The following is an 18,616-nucleotide window of genomic DNA, read 5'->3' as shown; positions in this document are numbered from 1 at the left end:
GCTCCTGCTCTGTGCACATGTGGCTGCAGCACACATCGGGTAATTAACCCGATGTATACTGTAGCAAGGAGAGCAAGGAGCCAGCGCTAAGCAGTGTGCGCGGCTCCCTGCTCTCTGCACTGTGACATGTAGCTGCAGTACGCATCGGGTAATTAACCCGATGTATACTGTAGCAAGGAGCCAGCGCTAAGCAGTGTGCGCGGCTCCCTGCTCTCTGCACTGTGACATGTAGCTGCAGTACGCATCGGGTAATTAACCCGATGTATACTGTAGCAAGGAGAGCAAGGAGCCAGCGCTAAGCAGTGTGCGCGGCTCCCTGCTCTCTGCACTGTGACATGTAGCTGCAGTACACATCGGGTTAATTAACCCGATGTGTACTGTACCTAGGAGAGCAAGGAGCCAGCGCTAAGCGCGGCTCCCTGCTCTCTGCACATGTAGCACAGCGACGTTATGATCGCTGCTTCTGCTGTGTTTGACAGCTAAGCAGCGATCATAACAGCGACTTACAAGGTCGCTGTTACGTCACAGAAAATGGTGACGTAACAGCGACGTCGTTGTCGCTGTCGCTTAGTGTGAACCCAGCTTTAGAGCAGAGAGAAAATGAAGAGTCCTCAAGATGTGTCCCTGCCAAGTATTTAAGCCTGGCAGATCCATCCCTGTGTTATGACATATGTTTGAAGGTGGTCTTATATCTGATGGTCACTATGAAGTGTGTGGGGTTTGGTGCCTCTGTTACTACGTGAACCGGATCTTATCTGATTGGTACAGTTGTCTGTACAAAAAAGGTAATGAGACTTCAGCTTACCATAGGCAACTGCACTCCAGGACTTGCAGGTGCTCGTGGTCCTCCAGGACAGCCAGGCTGATATATAGCTTTACAATAAGTAAAAACAAGTCCTTAATTATAGGTATGATATGATTAAGTACTTGTTTTTACTTATTGTCCGAAACGCATAAGATGCCCTTATGCATGTTCTCTCATGTTTTGGATCCGGTGGATTTTTTAATACCTAATACATTTTTGTTATTTTAATATACTGGATTGTGGTGCTGGGTCCACTCTTCACTTCTTCACAGTTGTCTGTACACAGGTGTGAGACAATGGGGGATATTTACATTTGTGTGACAGATCTGATATATCTGTCTGTTTACTGTGTCTGGGGCCTGCGTTCAGGCTACTGTTTAGGCTATGTTCACACAGGACGTTTTTGCAACGTTTTTTTTCCTGACCAAAACCTGATCTTGTGGCAGGCTGTCTCCTGGAAGTCATCTGCTGTTTTTGTGGTGTTTTTAGGCCTTGTGCGCACACAGCGTTTTTTACCCGTCTTTTTTTTGCGTTTTTGCTGCAGAAATTTCTTGAAAAAATGGTTGTAACCTTTCTGCAGACATTCCCCAACAAAACCTATGGAAAAAAAATAGCTGTGTGCACATTGCATTTTTTTCTCAAGAACCTTTCTGCAGAATTTCTTGAGAAAACGAATGTGCATGTCACTTCTTTTCTGCAGGTACCTGCGTTTTTTGCCATAGAAAAAAACGCATAAAAAATGCACCAAAATGCATGCGATTATTGGTGCTTTTTTGAACTCAAGTGTGGTAATCTTTCAAACTCTCAAGAAATTTCTTGAGAAAACTCCATTACAGCGGTTTTTTTTCTGTGATGTCAAGACCAGCAAGGGTTTAAGAGTACCCAAGTGCTTGGCCGGGCCGGTATTGACCTGAATCTGGCACTCGGGTAGTGAAAAAAAAAAAAAAAAGTAGAAAAAGAATAAAGCAAGCGCGCTATACTTACCAGTCTCCGGTAGATGTTAGAGTGTATAAGCTCCTTCCAGGTATGATGTCATTCAACAGGCCCCTATCACATGGAGGGCATGGGGGGCGGCGCATGACTGTAGTGGACAGAGAAAACTTCGCCAAGCTCACTAACCAAGCCGTTCACGCCGACTAACCCAGCTGGTCATGCCCACTAACCTGGAAGGAGCCCATATATTCTAGGATCATCCGTACCTGCTCCCGGTGCCCCTCCTGCTGCTCATTAGCCTCATGCATATTCACTGCTCTACCCCCACCCACAATGGAGTCTGTGTGTCTATCGTACAGTAAATAATAAATTAAAAAAAGTGATGTAGGGTCCCCCATATTTTGATACCCAGCACAGATAAAGCCTACAGCTGTGGGCTTTTATCTTGGCTGGGTATCAAAATAACAGGGATCCATGCTGTTTTTTAACTAAATAATTAAAAAAAAAACAGCCTGCGGTCCCCCCAATATTGATACCCAGCCAAGATAAAGCCAACAGCTGGGGGCTGATATTCTCAGTCTGGAGAGACCCAGCCTAAAAATATCAGCCTGCAGCTGCCCAGGATTGTCGCAGCCATTAGATGCAACACTCCCAGCACTTTACCTGGCTCTTCCCGAATTGCCCAGGTGCGGTGGCAATCAGGTTAATATCAGTGGTTAATCGCAGCTCATAGCTGCGACTAAGCCCTAGATTGGTATTATCAGGCGTCTGAGACACCCCCATCACTAATCTGTAATAAGTGAAAAGAAATAAACAAACCGAAATAATCCTTTATTTGAAATGAAATGCAAAAAGCCCCCTCTTTCACCACTTTATTAATGGTATAATCACACCCCTGCAGGTCCAACGTAATCCACACGAGGTCTCACGGCGATTCAGCTCTGCTACATCTGAAGATCACAGTGAGCGCCGTAGAACTGGAGTGCCCGCTGTGAGCTCCAGAGAATGAATGAGCCGCATGATCAGCGGTCACTTCACTCAGGAGGCTTCCGGTCACAACTGGCGGCACGTGTGACCGTAAACAGCCTGAGTGAGGTCACCGCTGAATGAGCGGCTCATTCATTCTCTCTACACTAGACCCGCAGACCAGGTCTGCAATTGGTTGCAGTCAGATGCTGGGGGCGCGTCTGACTGCAACCAATCACAGATGAAAGCAGTGAATAGGTAATGAACGGAGAAGTGGAGGAGCCACGGGAGCTTACAGCCGCGCCAGTGATTCGGTAAATATACCGCGCCTGCTCCAATCCCCCTATCCCCACCACCATTTTTAAGTGCCAGACAGATACCCTGTATCAACTCCGGGCCTAACCGGGTTTTTTATTAACCCAGTTAGACCCGCTGATCCAGGGTATCTGCGAGTCCAACTGTCACTAGGGTTAAAAAACCGTAGCAAAAGCACTGAAAAGAATTGACATGTTCATTCTTTTCATAACGCAGTAAAACCGGAGGTATTTCACAAAACCGTCAGGAAAAAATCCTGACGTGTTTGTGTGTGTGTGTGTGTGTGTGCAGGAGATTTCAGAAATATCATAGACTTTGCTGGGACTGTAAAAAGTAGCATTTTATTAGTAATGATGTGCATGAAACTAAGGCAAATCTATAGCTAAAAAACTCTGCAAAAACGCCCAGTGTGAACATAGCCTTAGGGTCCCGTCACAAGTAACTACGTTCCAGCGATCCCACCAGCGATCCGACCTGGCAGGGATCGCTGGAGCGTCACTACATAGTCACTGGTGAGCTGTCAATCAGGCAGATCTCCACACCGATCAAAGACCAGCCACCAGCGACCTGTGTAACAATGCTGTGCTTGGTAGCCAGGATACACATCGGGTAACTATGCAAAGCGCTTTGCATAGTTACCCGATGTGTACCCTGGCTACGTGTGCAGGGAGCTGGCGTCTGGCAGCCTGTAACCGGCGCACGCTGGTAACCATGGTACACATCGGGTAACTAAGCAAAACGCTTTGCATAGTTACCCGATGTGTACCATGGTTACCAGTGTACCGTCGCTTACAGGCTGCCAGACGCTGGCTCCCTGCATATTCAGATCGATGCAAAAAATGGCCCTGATCGTTTTGTAACGATCAATGACCTCGCCGCAGGGGCCCGCTCGCTGCTGCTTGTCACACACATCGATATCGCTGGCACGTCACACAACCTGTGACGTTTCAGCGATCTCGCTAGCGATACCGCTGTGTGTGACGGGGGCTTTAGTGTGCACTATGTATATCTGATTGACAGTTGGCCATATCCTTTGATCTGCCATGGTGGCAAAAAAGGGGACTTGCATTTTAATGACCTAGGTGTGTGAATGTTTGTGGAATGTACTCTGTTATGGGACTCAATGGGCACAGAAGCTCACGGGGAGACATTTTGTATATATACAATATAATGTGTGTGTGTTACACAGTACAGACCAAAAGTTTGGACACACCTTCTCATTCAAAGAGTTGTCTTTATTTTTCAAGACTCTGAAAATTGTAGATTCACGTTGAAGGCATCAAAACTGTGAATTAAAACATGTGGAATGAAATACTTAAAGTGTGAAACAACTGAAAATACAGTGCCTACAAGTAGTATTCAACCCCCTGCAGATTTAGTAGGTTTGATAAGATGCAAATAAGTTAGAGCCTGCAAACTTCAAACAAGAGCAGGATTTATTAACAGATGCATAAATCTTACAAACCAACAAGTTATGTTGCTCAGTTAAATTTTAATAAATTTTCAACATAAAAGTGTGGGTCAATTATTATTCAACCCCTAGGTTTAATATTTTGTGGAATAACCCTTGTTTGCAATTACAGCTAATAATCGTCTTTTATAAGACCTGATCAGGCCGGCACAGGTCTCTGGAGTTATCTTGGCCTACTCCTCCATGCAGATCTTCTCCAGGTTTTCTAGGTTCTTTGGGTGTCTCATGTGGACTTTAATCTTGAGCTCCTTCCACAAGTTTTCAATTGGGTTAAGGTCAGGAGACTGACTAGGCCACTGCAACACCTTGATTTTTTCCCTCTTGAACCAGGCCTTGGTTTTCTTGGCTGTGTGCTTTGGGTCGTTGTCTTGTTGGAAGATGAAATGACGACCCATCTTAAGATCCTTGATGGAGGAGCGGAGGTTCTTGGCCAAAATCTCCAGGTAGGCCGTGCTATCCATCTTCCCATGGATGCGGACCAGATGGCCAGGCCCCTTGGCTGAGAAACAGCCCCACAGCATGATGCTGCCACCACCATGCTTGACTGTAGGGATGGTATTCTTGGGGTCGTATGCAGTGCCATCCAGTCTCCAAACGTCACGTGTGTGGTTGGCACCAAAGATCTCGATCTTGGTCTCATCAGACCAGAGAACCTTAAACCAGTCTGTCTCAGAGTCCTCCAAGTGATCATGAGCAAACTGTAGACGAGCCTTGACATGACGCTTTGAAAGTAAAGGTACCTTACGGGCTCGTCTGGAACGGAGACCATTGCGGTGGAGTACGTTACTTATGGTATTGACTGAAACCAATATCCCCACTGCCATGAGCTCCTTCCTTGTTGTCCTTGGGTTAGCCTTGACTCTTCGGACAAGCCTGGCCTCGGCACGGGTGGAAACTTTCAAAGGCTGTCCAGGCCGTGGAAGGCTAACAGTAGTTCCATAAGCCTTCCACTTCTGGATGATGCTCCCAACAGTGGAGACAGGTAGGCCCAACTCCTTGGAAAGGGTTTTGTACCCCTTGCCAGCCTTGTGACCCTCCACGATCTTGTCTCTGATGGCCTTGGAATGCTCCTTTGTCTTTCCCATGTTGACCATGTATGAGTGCTGTTCACAAGTTTGGGGAGGGTCTTAATTAGCCCGAAAAGGCTGGAAAAAGAGATAATTAATCCAAACATGTGAAGCTCATTGTTCTTTGTGCCTGAAATACTTCTTAATACTTTAGGGGAACCAAACAGAATTCTGGTGGTTTGAGGGGATGAATAATAAATGACCCTCTGAATAAACTTTTCACAATTTAAAAAAAAAAAAAAAAAAGAAATAACATTCCTTTTTGCTGGAGTGCATTTCACACTTCCAGGCTGATCTACAGTCCAAATGTCACAATGCCAAGTTAATTCCGAATGTGTAAACCTGCTAAATCTGCAGGGGGTTGAATACTACTTGTAGGCACTGTATGTCTTATATTCTAGGTTCTTCAAAGTAGCCACTTTTTGCTTTCATTACTGCTTTGCACACTCTGGGCATTCTCTTGATGAGCTTCAAGAGGTGGTCACCAGAAATGGTTTTCCAACAGTCTTGAAGGAGTTCCCAGAAATGCTTAGAACTTGTTGGCCCTTTTACCTTCACTCTGCGGTCCAGCTCAACCCAAACCATCTCGATTGGGTTCAGATCTGGTGACTGAGGAGGCCAGGTCATCTGACGTAGCATCCCATCACTCTCCTTCTTAGTCAAATAGCCCTTACACAGCCTGGAGGTGTGTTTGGGTTCATTGTCATGTTGAAAAATAAATGAATAAATGATGATCCAACTAAACGCAAACCGGATGGAATAACATGCCGCTGCAAGATGCTGTGGTAGCCATGCTGGTTTTGTATGCCTTCAATTTTGAATAAATCCCCAACAGTGTCACCAGCAAAGCACCCCCACACCATCACACCTCCTCCTCCATGCTTCACGGTGGGAACCAGCCGTGTAGAGTCCATCCGTTCACCTTTTCTACAAAGACACGGTGGTTGGATCCAAAGATCTCACATTTGGACTCATCATACCAAAGCACAGATTTCCACTGGTCTAATGTCCATTCCTTGTGTTCTTTGGGCTAAACAAGTCTCTTCTGCTTGTTGCCTGTCCTTAGCAGTGGTTTCCTAGCAGCTATTTTACCATGAAGGCCTGCTGCACAAAGTCTCCTCTTAACAGTTGTTCTAGGGATGAGAAGGTGTGTCCAAACTTTTGGTCTGTACTGTATACACACACACACTATTATTGGATGACATTTCCCTCTACAGGTATGCAATATGAATATCCAATTATTCTTTATTTTTCAAGCAAGGTTCAAGCTAAATTGTAATGTTTGAGGAGGAAAAATTCCGGCATCCAAATTCCATAAAATCCTAATTTATTAGAAATTCTCTTAAAAAAACTATTACGCCGCCCCGGAGGCCTCTGATGCCACGGCGGTGGCTCCGAGCAGCGATGTGGATGTACCGGGCGCGTGCAACAGGCTTTTTGTAATGGGGAGTAAAAAAATATTTAAAAAGGGGAGAAAGAAAAATAAAATAAAGAGTTTATGACGCCAGTTGGGATGTTCGGCCTTGGTATGGCCGAGCACTGCTGCTGGGCCCCAGAAGTTAGGTGGTGATGCGCAGTGCCAGAGGGTTGCCCTCTTGCCCCCCCCCCCCCCCAACTAGAGCTGGTTCCTGGAGGAATGTCTTGAGGTAGGCATGGCGCAGCAGTAAATAAATCAGCCAAACAGGACAGGGAGCATTTACCTTTTGCTGGAGCTCAGCAGAGTCTTTCTTACTGCATACAACGATGGGGGTTCTTTTCTGCTCCAATGAGAGTTTGCCTTCTCTGCTGTGTGGTGATAGCGTACTGTCACGGCCAGGTGTACGGGCAGGCCCCGGAGGTGGATCCACTGGACCGAACTCCTAGATGGTAGTAAAGAGTCCGGCAGCTGGAACACTAGAAACAGCAGAACAGTCCTTGCACACGGGAATAGCGGAGAAGTCCCTGGGACCACGGAGTTACGGGTGGTAGTCCGGGTGACGCAGCTCAGGTTCGGAAGCCGAGATGATGTCAGGCGGGGTCCGGAACCTTGGGAGCAAGATGACGGGTCACCGCAGGGATCCGAGATGGTGCGGACTGTCAGGATGGCAGATGGACAGCGTTCGGGGTTCAGGATACGGCAGACTGGATGGCGAGGCAAGCACGGCTCTACAAAGAGAGATAGGTGAGTACATGCACTGAAACACCAGGAGACCTGACTCCTAGCTTAGGGAACACGAAGATCAGGCCCCGCCCCCTTGGACAATACACCCCTTTATACCCTGTACCTGATTAGCCTCATTACCTGTTAATGGACGCTGGCCCTTTAAGAAAGGGTCAGTGACCGCGCGCGCGCCCTAATGCGCATGCGCGCAGCCCGGGTGCCAGAAGCCAGGGAAGGAGGCTGAGAAGAGGACGCAGGGGAGCCGGCCAGGGCCTGGGAAGCCGTCGGACGCCGCGATCGGGGACCAGGGGGCCTGGGAAGGACGGGGACCGGAGGCTGGAGAGCGGGGAGCGTGGTAGGTGAGCCGGGGAGCGGGGCTGAGGACCCGGGGAGCGGAGCAGAGGACCCGGGGAGGGGAGCCAAGGACCCGGGGAGCGTGACAGTACCCCCCCCCCACACCCCCCTCCCCGCAACCGGGACATGAAGGCACGGATCAGAGGAGTGCCCACGTTCTCCCTGGGCTCCCAGGACCTATCCTCAGGACCATACCCTTCCCAGTCCACCAGGAAGAACTGACGACCTCGTACGGTCTTCATGGCCACGATATCCCTTACCGCATAGATGTCGTCATCGGCAATAGGTGGAGGAGCCGGACAGGCAGCAGCGGAGAAGGGACCAAGGACGACCGGCTTGAGCAGGGAGACGTGGAAAGAGTTGGGTATCCTCATCGTGGCCGGGAGCTGTAGCTTGTAGGAGACCTCATTGATCTTGCTGAGGACCTTAAACGGCCCGATGTAGCGAGGACCCAGCTTGTAGGAAGGTATCTTCAATCGGATGTACTGGGAAGCAAGCCAGACCAGGTCACCAGGAGAGAAACACGGAGGGTCCAGACGCCTCTTGTCAGCGTGTTTTTCATCCGCTGGGAAGCGCGTCCAAGGGACGCCTTGACAGAGTCCCAAATGGTAGCGAAGTCACGGGCTACAGTATCAGCCGCAGGGACATCCGAAGAAGGGGATATAGGCAATGGAACGGAGGGCTGAAGTCCGTAAACGACATGGAAGGGAGATTTGGAGGACGACTCACTGATATGGTGGTTATGTGAGAATTCAGCCCAAGGCAGAAAGCGTGGACCAGTCGTCGTGATGGGCGTTGACATAGTGACGTAAGAAGGATGTCAAGATTTGATTGACCCTCTCCACTTGGCCATTAGACTGAGGATGGTAAGCAGAAGAAAAGTCCAGAGTCACTCCCAGATGTTTGCAGAGCGCCCTCCAGAAGCGGGAGGTGAACTGAGTTCCTCTGTCGGACACGATGTGGGATGGAAAGCCATGCAAGCGGAAGATGTGATGTATATAGGCTTCCGCGAGTTCCTGAGCAGAGGGCAGTCCGGCCATAGGGACGAAGTGAGCCATTTTGGAGAACCGGTCCACCACGACCCATATGACTGTGTGTCCGGAGGATAATGGCAAGTCCGTAATAAAATCCATCGCTATGTGTTGCCACGGAACTGAGGGTATAGGCAGAGGCAGAAGACGGCCATAGGGCAGGTGTTTGGGCGTCTTGTTCCTGGCACAAGAGGGGCAGGCAGAGACATAAGCAGCGACGTCCGTGCGAAGGGATGGCCACCAGTAATGGCGTACAATCGCACCCCATGTTCTCTTCTGGCCTGCATGACCGGCTGTTTTGGAGGCATGACCCCAGTGTAACACTTTTTGCCTGTCGGTTTCAGAGACGTAGGTCTTTCCGGGCGGTATCTGGGCCAGGGTGACAGGGGCCACCGGAATAATCTTGCTAGGAGAGATGATAGGTTGGGTAGTCTCTTCCTCCTGCTCCATGGGCACGAAAGACCTAGACAAGGCATCAGCGCGTACATTCTTGTCCGCGGGTCTGAAATGGAGCTGGAAGTCAAACCTGGCAAAGAATAAGGACCACCTGGCTTGCCGTGGGTTCAGTCGCTGAGCGGACCGCAGGTATTCCAGGTTCTTGTGGTCCGTGTAGATAATCACGGGGTACACTGCTCCTTCCAAGAGGTAGCGCCACTCCTCCAGAGCCAGTTTGACCGCCAATAGTTCTCGGTCACCGATGGTGTAATTACGTTCCGGCGCTGAGAAGCTCTTGGAGAAGAAACCGCAAGTCACCATCTTGCCGGAGGAGGATTTCTGCATGAGCACTGCTCCGGCTCCCGAGGAGGAGGCATCCACTTCCAAGGTGAACTGGCGGTTTAACTCCGGACGGTGGAGTACAGGAGCGGAGGCAAATGCTCGCTTCAGGGAGCAAAACGCGGCGTCGGCCGCAGGTGACCAGTCCTTTGGATTAGCCTCCTTCTTGGTCAGGGCGGAGAGAGGAGCAGTCAGGGCAGAGAAGTGAGGGATAAACTGGCGGTAGTAGTTGGCGAATCCCAGGAACCGTTGGATTGCCTTCAGTCCAGAAGGAGGAGGCCAGTTGAGTATGGAGGAGACCTTCTTTGGATCCATCTGCAGTCCAGTGCCCGAGATGATGTATCCCAGGAAAGGGAGAGAAGACTGCTCAAAGACACACTTCTCATATTTGGCGTAAAGACGATTCTCCCTCAGTCTTTGCAGAACCAGCTGTACGTTCTCTCTGTGGGTCTGGAGGTCCGGAGAGAAGATAAGGATGTCATCCAGATAAACTACGACACAGACGTAGAGGAGGTCCCGGAATATGTCGTTCACCAATTCTTGGAAGACTGCTGGTGCGTTACACAGGCCGAAGGGCATCACGCAGTATTCATAGTGCCCATTGCGAGTATTAAACGCGGTCTTCCATTCGTCCCCAGAGCGGATACGAACTAGGTTGTAGGCACCCCGAAGATCCAGCTTGGTGAACACACGGGCTCCTCTGAGCCGGTCGAACAATTCGGGGATGAGCGGCAGAGGGTACTTGTTTTTTACGGTGATCTGATTCAGACCCCGGTAGTCGATGCATGGGCGTAGGTCGCCCTCTTTCTTCTTTACGAAGAAGAAGCCTGCTCCCGCAGGAGAGGAGGATCTCCGGATGAATCCTTTTGCCAGGCTCTCTGTGATGTAGGTAGACATGGCCCTGGTTTCGGCCGGAGACAACGGATATATCCGTCCTCGAGGTGGTGTTGTTCCTGGGAGCAGGTCGATGGCACAATCGTAGGGACGGTGTGGCGGAAGTACCTCAGACTCCTTCTTGTCAAAAACGTCTGCGAAGGACCAATAGGCCGAGGGCAGTTCCGGTAGGTTCTCTGGAACCGGAGGTCGTCGGATGGGTTGTATGGACTTCAGACACTTCTCATGACAAGCAGGACCCCATCGGGTGATTTCGCCAGTACCCCAGCTGACTGATGGTTCGTGTGTCCGCAACCAGGGAAGTCCCAGCAGGATGTGATGGGACATGTGTGGAAGGACGTAGAGAGCGATGTTCTCGGTGTGCAGGGCACCGATACGCAGTTCGACCGGTCTGGTGACCCAGGAGATGGTATCAGAGAGGGGTCTCCCATCCACAGAGGCAATCACTAGGGGCTTCTCGAGAAGAGTAACAGGCAGCTGGTACTTGTCCACCGTGGCCTGCTGGATGAAATTGCCTGCTGCTCCCGAGTCGAGGTATGCCTCAGCCGTGAAGCGCGTCTCTCCCGTTGACACTTGCACAGTCCACATAACCGGGTCTGAGAGAGTCCCAGCACCTAGGGTGGCCTCTCCTACCAACCCTAGGCTTTGGAGTTTCCCGGCCTTTCCGGACAGGAGCGTAGGAGGTGAGTGCCCTCTCCGCAGTAAAAGCAGAGACCCTTGGCGAGCCGCTCTGCTCGACGTTGTTCAGATTGCCGTACTCGGTCGATCTGCATGGGCTCGTGGACGGGAATCCCAGCTGTTGATGAGTGAGATACGGAGGGCTTCTGTGGAGGAGAGGAATGCCGTACCGGACGTCTCTCCCGAGACAGCTCTTTGGAGCGCTCCTGAAAACGAATGTCCACTCGAGTTGCTAGGGCAATCAGGGCATCTAGGGTGGAGGGCACGTCACGACCCGCCAACTCATCTTTGATGCGACTCGAGAGTCCTTCCCAGAAGGCGGCTGTTAGGGCCTCATTATTCCACCCGAGTTCAGAAGCCAAAGTGCGGAAACGGATGGCGTATTGGCCCACCGTCAGTGTTCCTTGACGTAAGCGGAGGAGGGATGAAGCAGACGCAGAGGCGCGTCCCGGCTCGTCAAAGGTGCTGCGAAAGGCCTGCAGGAACTCTTGAAGATCCTTGGTCATAGGGTCCTCCTTCTCCCACAACGGGTTCATCCACGCCAGTGCCTCGCCCTCCAGGTGAGACATGATGAAGGCGACCTTGGCTTGGTCGGAGGCAAACAGATGTGGCAGCTGCGTGAAGTGGAGGGAGCATTGGTTTATAAACCCCCTGCAGGTCTTGGGATCTCCGGCGTACCGGGGTGGTGAGGCCAAACGCAGTCTGGAAGCATCCGAAGAAGCAGCCACGGGAGCGGGGGACGTGGCTTGACTAGTGGCGGCTTGGGATGTTGTAGACGTGACTGCCGCTTGTAGCGTGGTCAGGCGGGTGTCCACGGAAGTCATGAAGTTCAGCATGCGGGTCTGGACTTCACGCTGGCGTTGGAGTTCCTCTTGCAAGGCCGCTAGTGCTGCAGCGGGATCCATGGCCTGATCTTACTGTCACGGCCAGGTGTACGGGCAGGCCCCGGAGGTGGATCCACTGGACCGAACTCCTAGATGGTAGTAAAGAGTCCGGCAGCTGGAACACTAGAAACAGCAGAACAGTCCCTTGCACACGGGAATAGCGGAGAAGTCCCTGGGACCACGGAGTTACGGGTGGTAGTCCGGGTGACGCAGCTCAGGTTCGGAAGCCGAGATGATGTCAGGCGGGGTCCGGAACCTTGGGAGCAAGATGACGGGTCACCGCAGGGATCCGAGATGGTGCGGACTGTCAGGATGGCAGATGGACAGCGTTCGGGGTTCAGGATACGGCAGACTGGATGGCGAGGCAAGCACGGCTCTACAAAGAGAGATAGGTGAGTACATGCACTGAAACACCAGGAGAGCTGACTCCTAGCTTAGGGAACACGAAGATCAGGCCCCGCCCCCTTGGACAATACACCCCTTTATACCCTGTACCTGATTAGCCTCATTACCTGTTAATGGACGCTGGCCCTTTAAGAAAGGGTCAGTGACCGCGCGCGCGCGCCCTAATGCGCATGCGCGCAGCCCGGGTGCCAGAAGCCAGGGAAGGAGGCTGAGAAGAGGACGCAGGGGAGCCGGCCAGGGCCTGGGAAGCCGTCGGACGCCGCGATCGGGGACCAGGGGGCCTGGGAAGGACGGGGACCGGAGGCTGGAGAGCGGGGAGCGTGGCAGGTGAGCCGGGGAGCGGGGCTGAGGACCCGGGGAGCGGAGCAGAGGACCCGGGGAGGGGAGCCAAGGACCCGGAGAGCGTGACACGTACTCTTCCTGCAACTGTTTCCCTACCTGGGAATAGGTATTTTGGTATCCTTGGATTTCCAAGACAAGAACCATCTGGTGAGCAGCTGACAGGAATCCTGTAGGAAAACTCTCTACTTTTTCTAGAAGTTTCCAGACTCAGACGTGCCACTGTGCTCCCAGGCAAATTTCACTACCTCTTGTAAAAAGGCTGTAGTCTCTCAGTTTTGTCACCGACCTTGAAGGCACCGGTGACCTAGGGACTGATACCCTGAGAAGTGTAGCTGGTCCTCCAGAGGTTTTAGAAATGACCTCAGGACTAGACCTCCTCTGTATGCTCTTCACTTCACCTCACACAACTCTAACTGCCACCAACTCAACCTCACAACTAAACTCTTACCCTTTCTCCTTCTAGGGCTCATCACTCAAGAGTTGGTTTTCTCTCAAGTGACAACCCCATTAGGGGAGTGTGAGCAAATGTATGTTTTGTTGTGAGCAGCAGAGAAAACCAAATTCTCATTAAGGCTAACAATATATAATATACAGATGGCAGTATACATGTAGTTATCAGTGGCGACTATGCACAAGGCGCCACACTATCCTTTCATAAAAACAGGAAAACGCAATAGAAGGAATATCCAAGTTCACACACAAACGTGTTTCGGATCTATGTGTCCTTATTCATTGTATAAGTAAAACTATGTGTCCTCAGCGTTTTACATTATATCCTTCCCATCACATGTCAGTCAGCAACCAATCACAAAATAATTCCCCACTGATCCTGAAATTTATAAATTCAGACATATAAATGTACATTCAAATTTCATATAAATAAATCAAAAACATATCCTGTAATAAATTCTATCACAAAGAAGTTATTTTAAGTTAAGAGTTAAATTAAACCTTGAGTGTTACAGTTAATATATCTCATTACATGCAAGCCTTGTAATCTGCAATATGTCGGCTGCACGTCGGGGCCACTTAAGGTCATAGTTCGGAGACATCTGTCTGATGCGGTAAAAGAACTCACAGTCAAATGTTCAGCTATAACTAGGATTTTTTCTATAGTGCGTGGTGGAGATACCAGCATGTGCAAAATTCAGGGAATTGAAAAGGTTAAATTACCGGTACGGGGTGGAGATTTTGTTCAATCATGAATCTTGGTGGATTTACCACTTACAAAGCAGAATACCACAGGGATTGAATAAAAGACATGACCTTATGCTTCACTATGATTTAATTTATTACAGGTTATGTTTTTGATTTATTTATATGAAATTTGAATGTATATTTATATGTCTGAATTTATATGTTTGGGATAATTTCAGGACTTGTGGGGAAATATTTTGTGATTGGTTGTTGACTGACGTGATGGGCAGGATGTGATGTAAAACACTGAGGACCCATGATTTTACTTATACAATGAATAAGGACATGTGGATCCAAAAAGCGTTTGTGTGTGAACTTGGATATTCCTTCTACTGTGTTTTCCTGTTTTTTATGAAATGAAAGGGGTTTTTTTAAGCGAATTTCTAATAAATATAGATTTTATGGAATTTGGATGCTGGAATTTTTCCTGCTCCTATATTACTTCCCAGCTGACACAGCTGTTTTCCGCTGCATGGTTCCATGAATGGATGGGTGAGCTGACGCTAAATAAAACAAAAAAAACTTTTTTTGCCTTGATAAATTGTAATGTTAGTACAGACATATTAATATACCTGTTGTTCGCTGTCTCTCCTGAATCCTCCAACAACATGAACTTTTGACCAAGATTTCATCTGTTCCCTATCGGGAAAGAGAAGAAAAATGCTCCCGTATCACCAATCAGCGCTTGTTGCAGTCCAATATTTGCCTGTATAATGAACCATTAGGCCATGTTCACATGTTCAGTGTTTGGTTAGTATTTTACATCAGTATTTGTAAGACAAACCAGGACTTGGTGAAAAATGTAGAAGTGGTGCGGTGTTTCTGTTATACCCTTCACCTTCTGAGTAGAGATGAGCGAATCTGAGGTTCGGTGTTCGTACTAAACAGACTTTTAATGAAAAAACAGAGTTTGTATTCGGATCTCGCGTGCTTTTTGTATGCAAATCACTCCCACGAGTATCGCTGTGCTCAGGTACTCTCAGTGCTCAGCCCAGTGCGAACTGCTTGCAGTGTTTAAACGGCTCGCACTGGGGGTAACAATAGCATAAACAGATGTAGTATGCACCAAAAAAAAAGGAGAAACACCATCCCCCAGAAGTCTTCTGTTTCTGGCTGGCTACATGTGGGCAGAGACCCGAACTGCCCACTTAGTGAGTTCAATAGGGGTCAAGTCTGGGTCCCAAACCAAACTTTATCTAAAGTCCGTCTAAACCTGCCGAACCAAACTTACATGGGTCGTCTCTAGTTTTGAGTTTTGCCTTCACATACTGGTGTAAAATACTAACGCAATACTGAACATTTCAACGTGGCCTAAGCATCCATTACACAGGCAAATATTGGTTCTTGAAGAGAACCTATCCGCAACATTTATATACAAGTATAGTGCTAATTTGAAGGTAAATTGTATACAAATGATGGTTGGTTATTTATTGGGAAAGTCTACTGGGAAAAAATGAAGTTATATCTTCCCTACAGCCACTTGCGTCCAGTTATTGATGTGGTGCATGAAGCTGTAACAGTCACGGCTCAGAGACAGCCTTAGAGTTAGTTACTACAGCCTTCTACTTCCCCTAAGGACCGAAAGTGAGTGGCTGCAAGAATACACTGATTGATAATATGAGAAGTTGTTTGGAGCTTATTATCTTTAATTTTGAAGTAGCAATGATGGTTTGTTTCCGTTCTCTCATGCGTTTTTTATTATTGAAGAACTTCCTCTATTTACACAAAGGGGATGATACATTGCCGACAGCCATAATTTTTATTAACAAATAAAATATGCGATCAATGACAAATGTTTTACTCTTTGTCACTTGATGTTTGTACTGGCCAATGATCTGGAATGAAAATTACTACAATTTATTATTTGTGCAATCATCACATCATGTAAGTGACACTTTACTCAGTTAATAATAATCTAACTTTTTTTTTTTTATTTTTACTTTTCTAAAATGTTTATTATTATAAGATGAAGTTGTTTTTTTTATTTTCTTCAAAAATCAAATCAGTTTTATTCTTGGCAGATGGCTGTACCAGAAGCTCCAAAAGGCGTCCTGTATCTTCTGATGTTAAAGAAGATGATTGTAACATAGAAACACATGAAGAGAATGTCGACATCTCCGCTCTTCACACCAAAGATCTATCACCTGATCCTTTTAAAGTACTATCTCCCAATTCATCACAAACTATTAAACAAAATAAAAGTCAGAGAAGTGTGGAAAATAAAAGAGCTCCCACAAGGAAGAAACCATTATCATGTTCCGAATGTGGGAAATGTTTTACTAATAAATCTCACCTTGTTAGACATAAGAAAATTCACACAGGAGTAAAGCCATTTTCATGCTCAGTATGTAAAAAATGTTTTATTACAAAATGTGATGTTGTTAAACATGAAAGAATTCACACAGGAGATAGGCCATTTTCATGCTCAGAATGTGAGAAATGCTTTACTAAGAAATCGCATCTTACTAGACATAAGAGACTTCACACAGGAGATAGGCCATTTTCATGCTCAGAATGTGAGAAATGTTATATTACGAAATCTGATCTTGTTAAACATGAGAAAATTCATACAGGAGAGAAGCCATTTCCATGCTCAGAATGTGAGAAATGTTTTATTACGAAATCTGAACTTGTTACACATGAGAAAATTCACACAGGAGAGAAACTGTTTTCATGCTCAGAATGTGAGAAATGTTTTATTAAGAAATCTGAACTTGTTAAACATGAGAAAATTCACACAGGAGATAGGCCATTTTCATGCTCAGAATGTGAGAAATGTTTTATTACGAAATCTGAACTTGTTATACATGAGAGAATTCACACAGGAGTGAAACCATTTTCATGCTCAGAATGTGAGAAATGCTTTATTACGAAATCTGATGTAGTTAAACATCAGAGAATTCACACAGGAGTGAAGCCATTTTCATGCTCAGAATGTGGGAAATGCTTTACTAAGAAATCTCATCTTGTTAGACATGAGAACATTCACACAGGAGATAGGCCATTTTCATGCTCAGAATGTGAGAAATGCTTTATTACAAAATCTGATCTTATTAAACATGAGAGAATTCACACAGGAGTGAAACCATTTTCATGCTCAGAATGTGAGAAATGTTTTACAGAGAAATCTGGTCTTGTTAGACATGAGAGAATTCACACAGCAGAGAAGCCATTTTCATACTCCGAATGTGGAAAATCTTTTACTAAGAATTCAAGTCTAGCTATACTTGAGAGAAATCATGGAGGAGAGAAGCTATATTTATGCTCAGAATGTGAGAGGCTTTATTTACAAATCTCATCTTGTTGTACATGAGATGATTCACACAGGAAAGAAGCCATTTTTGTGTTCAGTATGTGGGAAATATTTTAGAAATCAATCAAAACTTGTTAGACATCAGAGAACTCACACTGGGAAGAAACAACTCTAACTGTTTAATGACCAAGCCCAAGTTTTTTTTAAATCTGACTTGTTTCCGCATATCTGTTATTCTGATAAATGTTTTTCCTGACATGTTGTAGTTTATGTTAGAAATAAATTTAAATCAATGTTTTGCTTTGTTTATAAACATTTTGATATGTTACAAAACAATAAGATATTTGCAATATTCAAAATTTGAATGTTTATACCCATAAACCAAATTGTTAATTATAACATTTAACATGTTAATAAATAACATTTACCCTATGTCTACGATGTCAGTATAATTTTCAAACATCCTTTTATTTTGTTAAAAGGGTTAAGAGTTTATTAGCAATTTATTATTTTAAGTTAATGTTCAAACTTTAGAGACTTACTTAGTTTTAACCCCTTCAGCCCCCGGGCATTTTGTGTTTTTCCGTTTTGTTTTTTATCTCTCTTTCTTTCGAGAGCCGTAACGTTTTTATTTTTCTGTCAATCTTGCCATATGAGGGCTTGTTTTTTGTGGGACGAGTTGTACTTTTAAATGAAACCATAAGTTTTACCATATAGTATACTGGAAAACGGCAAAAAAATTCCAAGTGAGGAAAAATTGCAAAAAAAGTGTGATCGCACAATAGTTTTTGGGATATTTTATTCACCGTGTTCACTATATGGTAAAAGTGATGTGTTCTTGTGATGCCTGAGGTCAGTGCGAGTTTGTAGACACCAAACATGAATAGGTTTACTTGTATTTAAGGGGTTAAAAAAATTAACAAGCTTGTCCAAAAAAAGTGGCGCATGTTTTGCGCCATTTTCCAAAACCCATAGCGTTCTCATTTTTCGGATCTGAGGCATAGTGATGGCTTATTTTTTGCGTCTCGAGCTGACGTTTTTAACGGTACTATGTTTGCGTAGATGCTACATTTTGATCGCCTATTATTGCATTTTGCGCAAAATTTT

General features: G+C 46.8%; 1 protein-coding gene across 1 annotated transcript in view; it reads left to right on the top strand.

Annotated features, from left to right (window-relative positions):
• The window catches only part of LOC142245367 (uncharacterized), a 32,183-nt gene extending 14,303 nt beyond the window's left edge, over positions 1 to 17,880 (top strand). The window contains exon 3 of the mRNA XM_075318015.1: positions 16,278 to 17,880. Coding sequence (XP_075174130.1) covers positions 16,278 to 17,569 — 1,292 coding nt within the window. The 3' untranslated portion in view covers positions 17,570 to 17,880. The remainder of the gene's footprint in view (positions 1 to 16,277) is intronic.
• The last annotated feature ends 736 nt before the right edge of the window (positions 17,881 to 18,616 follow it).

Source organism: Anomaloglossus baeobatrachus, chromosome 7 (genome assembly GCF_048569485.1).
Source record: "Anomaloglossus baeobatrachus isolate aAnoBae1 chromosome 7, aAnoBae1.hap1, whole genome shotgun sequence".
Lineage (NCBI taxonomy): Eukaryota > Metazoa > Chordata > Amphibia > Anura > Aromobatidae > Anomaloglossus > Anomaloglossus baeobatrachus.
This window is presented reverse-complemented; position numbering and strand designations above follow the sequence as displayed.